The 6,150-nt window shown below is 58.8% G+C and overlaps 1 protein-coding gene across 1 annotated transcript; it reads left to right on the top strand.

The window, feature by feature from the left end:
- Positions 1-1,405: 1,405 nt before the first annotated feature.
- On the top strand, positions 1,406-3,766 carry LOC131854071 (uncharacterized). The gene has a single exon (XM_059205195.1). The coding sequence runs from the start codon at positions 1,406-1,408 to the stop codon at positions 3,764-3,766; it is 2,361 nt and encodes a 786-aa protein (XP_059061178.1).
- The last annotated feature ends 2,384 nt before the right edge of the window (positions 3,767-6,150 follow it).

The raw sequence follows: 6,150 nt of genomic DNA, 5'->3' as shown, positions 1-6,150 counted from the left end.
GAAAGCAGACTTGCTGGCCGACAAGCTGGCCTCCGTCTTGCCAGAAGGGTCCGTCCGGGTCTCCAGGCCGACAAAATCGGCCGAATTACGAATCGGAGACCTGGACGACTCGGCCACAGTGGCTGAAGTTGTTGCCGCGGTCGCGCGGGAGGGGAAGTGCACGGTGGAAACCGTTAAGTCGGGGGAAATCCGTCGCACTTCCTCAGGTGTGGGCACCTTATGGGTGCGCTGCCCTGTGGCAGCTGCAAAGGCCCTCGTCGATGCCGGCAGGGTCAAAATTGGGTGGACGATGGCGCGGGTGTTTTCCTTAGACCCGAGGCCACTGCGGTGCTACCGCTGCCTTCTCACGGGGCATGTGGGACAGCGGTGCACTGCGAGAGAGGACTGCGGCGGCATGTGCTTCCGCTGCGGACAGGCCGGTCACAAGGCCGCGTCGTGCGTCGCGCCGAAGCCGCATTGTCGGTATTGCGCGGCGGCTGGTCGTGATGCCGACCACCGGATAGGCAGCGGAAAGCAATGCCGCGCTCCGAAGGCCCGTGCACCCGCGCCGGTCGGCGGAAGTGAAGGGGAGAGGATGGACACTTAGGGTCCATCTAATCCAACTTGGGCCACAGAGCGGCGGATGGGTAGGGCCATCCAAAGCTCCGAGAAGGTCAGTGGCCCGAGCGGAGGCGCCCGGCGTATACCCCGCGGCGCCTTCCGGGAGTGTCCATCCGAGCCCAGGGCGGGGAAGCGGAAGAATGTTTCTCTGTTCCCGCGACCTCGCCCGACACGGGCTGAGAGGTATACCATCAGGTTTTTTAGCCGGTAGGAGTCCGGCAGTACCCATTCGCCCCCTATGGCGAATGGGTCTCCATGACGGATTTTCCTGATGAAAAAAAAAAAAAAAAAAAAAAAAAAAAAAAAAAAAAAAAAGGTTAGGTTAGGTTAGGTTAGGTTAGGTTAGGTTAGGTTAGGTTAGGTTAGGTTGGTTAAGTTGGGGCGTGTGTCGGGCAACCTCCAAGTATGGGCCTGCCATTGGGAGGCTTCCCCATCCTCGTGGATACGTCCGCGGGGAACGGTGGCCGAGCAATGGTTTGGTTCTGGTACGCCCTGGGCGGGATAGTAGACGTTCCTTCGGGATACTGCTACTATGTCGGCCGATAGTCCGGCGAGTAGGTAGGAGTGTATATAGTGTATATAGTTAGGTTAAGTATTTATTTGTAAATAGTTAGGTTAGTTTTGTAAATTCTTCTTGTTTTGTCTTGTTTTGTTTTTTTCTTCATTTTATTTTGTTTGTTTTTAGTTGTTTTTATCTATTCTTTCCTGTCCTTTGTTCTTTTCTGTAGTTTTGTTTTGTTTTCTTCTTCCTTTTTCTATTTGTATGCGGGACCAGACCCGGGTAAAAAAGGAACAAAAGATGAAAATGGCCGAGCGTCTAAACAAAATACTCCAGGGAGGTACCACCCGTAAATCGGGTGGAGAATCCTCCACCGTCGCACCGGGTAAGCCGGGGGCGGTCAGCCCCATGTATCTGGAGGGGGCAACCGAGGCCAGAAGAGGGGGAGAAGTGGAGACAGGAGAGATGAAAGTGGTAGTAGTGAGAGACCTGGACTTGGACAGGATATGCAGGAGTGAGTGTGACGAGGCAGAGTACTACATGGAGCGCTCCGACTCGTCACTCTCACTGTACTCTGAGGATGGCGCTGTAGGAGGAAGCGAGCCCAGATCATCTCGGGCTTCGCTGCGCAAGAGAAGAATGGTGGAAGTTGAGATGAATCCGGAATTGGAATTTGACGAGGAGGTGGAGGTCGTGGAAGTGGTCGCGACTCCAAGGCCAAAGAGGCCTCACCCTAAGGATTTGACGCAGGCGAAAGCCAATCTGGCCGCCACCACCGGACGTGACGTGGGAAAGAAGGCAACAGCCGCAGTAGCAGCCGCCCAAATACCGCCGGCGCCGGTGCGCCCAACTACCCGCAGAACCTCAGCTGAGGATATGCAGCGCGCCGACGTTTTAGGCGAGGAGATTCAGGAGTGTGCCCGGAAGGTTCTGGAAGCCGTGAAGAGATCCGGCCACCTGAAGGGCACAATAGTGAAAGAGATCAAGGACGCCGTGACGACCATCCGCACGGCGGCCGCGACTCTTACGGAGAGATCCGCGACAGTCGAGTGCGCAGCTCTGCGCAGGGAGAACTCTCGGCTGTCTAATGACCTAGCGGAGATGAGAGAGATGATGACGGGCATGCGCGAGGAGTGTGCCAAGTACTATAAGGAGCTGAAGGCCCTTAAGATGGCAATGGCATCCCCCGCCAAGAGCATAGATGAGCTTTCCATGCTCAAGGCGGAAAAGGCGGAATGGGAACGCGAGATGGCAGCGACCCGAAGCTCCTTTGAGGAGCTCTTGAAAAAGAGTGCGGAGGACCGCTCAGCGCTGCGTAAGGCGCAAAGCGATTTGATGGCAGCTCAAGCTGCGTTGGCGACTCAGCCGGAGTCCCCGGCCATGGATGTGTCTCCCGATGCTCTAGGTGCTGAACCGTGTGCAGAAGCGCCGGTGATCACCGAGAGCATCGAGACTAGGATAGTGCGGCAAATCGGGGATATATTTAATGCCCGGTTCGAAAGAATAGAGGAGCTTGTCGGCAGGCCAAAGAACCCGGCGCCGAAACGACCTGCGGCTGCACCCCGAACACCTGGGGCAGCCAGCAAAGAAGGAGGTGCGACACCAATAGCCAGCACCAGTAGAGCGGGGGCGAGTGCTTCTCAACCGCCTCCCTCAACAAAGGAGCAGTGGACGACGGTCGTCCGTCGTGGGAAACGCGCAAGGGCGGCAAAGGGCAAGGAGATAGCCCCAGCCACCCAGGCGCCCACTGGAGGGGCGAGACAAGCCCAGAAGGAGGCTACAACGGAGGCCCGTAAAGAGGCCACCAAAAAGAAGAACGCTCGGAAGAGACAGTTCCGCCAACCGCGCTCCTCGGCGGTAGTGTTAACGCTGAAGCCGGGAGCTGCGGAGGCGGGATCGAGCTATACCTCGGTGCTCCGAGAGGCCCAACAAAAGATTCAGTTGGACGCCCTCGGGATCACCGAGTTGGGCTTCAGGCTGGGAGTGACGGGATCCCGCATTCTAGAGGTGCCGGGCCCTGTAGAGGAGAGCGGCGGAAAGGCAGATGCCCTCGCTGCAAAACTTGCCGAGATCCTACCGGCAGGAGTAGTCGGCGTAACCAGGCCAGTGAAGTCCGCGGAAATTCGCATACTGGACCTAGACGACGCTACAACGATAGTCGACGTGGTGGCAGCAATAGTGCGAGAGGGAGATTGCGCCGAGGCCTCCGTAAAAACGGGGGAGATCCGGCGCTCTCCCTCAGGGAGTGGCTCTGTCTGGGTCCGGTGCCCGATAGGGACGGTAAAGCGGTTAGTCGATGCTGGCCGCCTGAAAGTGGGGTGGACGATGGCGCGGGTGCGGTCCTTAGACCCCCGGCCGATGCGGTGCTACCGCTGCCTGCTCACGGGTCACGTGGGCCAGCGGTGCACCGCCAAGGAGGACCGCGGCGGAGTCTGTTTCCGCTGCGGTCAAGACGGCCACAAGGCCGCATCGTGCGCCGCCCCTTCGCCGCATTGCCCATACTGTGCAGCGGCCAAGAAGAAGGCGGACCACAGGATGGGCAGCACCAAGGGGTGCCGTCCGCCCAAACAGGCGGCGAGAGTGGAGGAGATGGAGGCCGAGCCCGGCCCGTCACCTCCCACCACGGGCCTCGCGGCAGTCGATGCGGGGGCGTCGGCTGTCACCTAAGGCGGGATGAGGCCAGGAGTTGGCGCGCGTGGTGTCCGCGTGCGCCACTCAGGAGTGGGGCTGAAGAGCCCGCGCTGCCGGGGATCACGGTTGAATGTTTCGATCCCGTAACCCCGGCACCAAAGCGCTCGGAGGACACCAAGGGGTTTTAGCCGGTAGGAGTCCGGCAGTACCCCCACGCTTCCCCCGGGGCGTGCGGGTCTCCATGACGGATTTCCCCTTGTAAAAAAAAAAAAAAAAAAAAAAAAAAAAAAAAAAAAAAAAAAAAAAAAAAAAAAAAAAAAAAAAAAAAAAAAAAAAAAAAAAAAGTTAGGTTGGTTAAGTTGGGGCGTGGGTCGGGCAACCTCCTAGTATGGGCCTGCCATTGGGAGGCTTCCCCATCCTCGTGGATACGTCCGCGGGGAACGGTGGCCGAGCAATGGTTTGGTTCTGGTACGCCCCGGGCGGGATAGTAGTCGTTCCTTCGGGATACGGCTACTATGTCGGCCAGTAGCCCGGCAGGTTGGGCGTGTTCGCGGTTCCCATGCCTCGACAAAGTCGAGGCTGCCGGAGCCGGCGAACCCCCCAACTTCCTCTTCGTTTTTCTTTTGTTTTTGTTCTTCTTCTTTTGGTTCGGTTGTTTTGTTCTCCTTCTTTGTGTTCAAATTTGTTTGTTTTGGTTTTAGTTTGTTTTGGTTGTTGTCTGTCTTTTTTTCTGTCTTTTGCCTTTTCTGTCTTTTGGTTATTTTCTTTTTCTTTCTTCGTCGTTGGTGGCAGGAGGTCGGGACCACACCCGTAAAAAGGAAAATCATCATCATGGCTGAACGAAAAAGTATATTACCCCAGGGAGGTACCGGTCGCTCTGCGGCCGGAGAATCCTCCCCCACCGCACCGGATTCGCCGGGGGTGGGCCGTCCCACGTACTCTGGGGGGGACACGGGCAGCGATGAGGAGAGGTATCAGAAGGAGCTGATACGGAAGTACGGGGCCGTTAGTTACCTGGAGGCCCTCGAACTGCACGTAGCGGACATGGACTCGGAATGCACAGGGTCCTCAATGTCATTCCGGTCCGATGACAACCTTGGGGAGGCGAGAGGGAGTACCTCGCCCCCCAAGAAACATCGAAAGAGGAGGATCGCAGAGAGAGGTCAGGAGGAGCTGGACTCCGATGACGATGAAGCCGACCACGTGCAGCTGTCATCTGCTGCACGGAGGAGCAGGGCCAGGGGCCCTCCAACGGCCAAGAGGGGAGCGCGAACGGCCAAGTCTGCGGCGCGATCGGAGACAGGGGTTTCGGCCTCTGGACCCGAATCGTCCAGGTCCGTCTCGCGCGTCCGAAGAGACTCGGAGGAGAATGCCACATTGGGCGCCGACGAGCTGGGCGCCAAGGTGGAAAATAGTGCCCTTCAGGTCCTTGCTGCAGTCAGAAAGTCCAGCAACCTGAAGGGCACTATAGTCGGAGAGATCAACCGCGCCATCCACACCATCCGATCGGCGTCGGGTGCCCTGAGGCAAAGGTCGTCAAACCCGGAGGAGGAAGCCCTCAGGCGGGAGGTCCGCAAACTCCGTGAGGAGTTGGACGAGGTCCGGGAGATGAAGGCTGCGATGCTGAAGGAGTCTGTCGAGGAGAGGAAGAAGTTCCGACAGCTCCAGATGGCGTCGCAGTCTTCCGCCGCGCTGGCCGAAGAACTGGCCGCGTTGAAGGCGGAGCGCGAGGAGTGGGAGCGGCAGGCGCGCGACAGCGTTCGACAGTTGAAGGAGCTCAAGGACTCGAACGCTCTCGACCGCGCCGCCCTTCATAAAGCGCTGCGGCAATTGGATGAGGCCAAAACCGCTGCCGAGCTGCCTCCAGTGGTCATCTCGGGGACCACGGCGGAAGCGCCGCAAGGTGCCACGCCCCGGACCCTGACGGAGGACGCCGAAGACCGGATTATCCGGCGAGTAGGCGAAATAATGAACACCCGCTTCGCCGAGATGGAGGAGAGGATCTCGGCGAAGAGAACGCGGCCACAAAAGGCCGCCAAGAGTACGCCTACTGCCGGATCATCCGGTGCAGCGGCCGATAGGGTCCCGCAGGTCGGGGAGCCCAGCGAGGAGGAGTCCCGCAACCGTCGACCTCAGCAAACAAGGAGGGATGGTCGACGGTTGTACGGCGCGGCAAGCGCAAAGGCGCTGGCGCAGGCCAGGCGGCTCCCGCCAATGCGCGCCCAGCGAAGGGGCCACGTGGTGGCCAAACAGCGGCACCGCAGCGGAACGAACCCGCTCGGAAGAAGAAGGCGAAAGCACGCCCTCCTCGGTCATCGGCGGTGGTTCTCACCATGAGGCCGGGAGCCGAGGAGAGAGGCGTCACCTACAGGTCGGTGCTCACCGAAGCGAAAGCCAAGATTTCCTTGGCCCAGCTCGGT

This window comes from Achroia grisella, unplaced genomic scaffold (genome assembly GCF_030625045.1).
Source record: "Achroia grisella isolate CSIRO2021 unplaced genomic scaffold, CSIRO_AGI_Agris_v1 utg947, whole genome shotgun sequence".
Classification (NCBI taxonomy): domain Eukaryota; kingdom Metazoa; phylum Arthropoda; class Insecta; order Lepidoptera; family Pyralidae; genus Achroia; species Achroia grisella.
The sequence above is the reverse complement of the archived record's forward strand: the minus strand, read 5'-3'. Positions and strand labels throughout refer to the sequence as shown.

Bases quoted from the DNA above. Each gene is read 5' to 3' on its own strand.
- LOC131854071 (XM_059205195.1), top strand. From the start codon at position 1,406: ATGGCCGAGCGTCTAAACAAAATACTCCAGGGAGGTACCACCCGTAAA.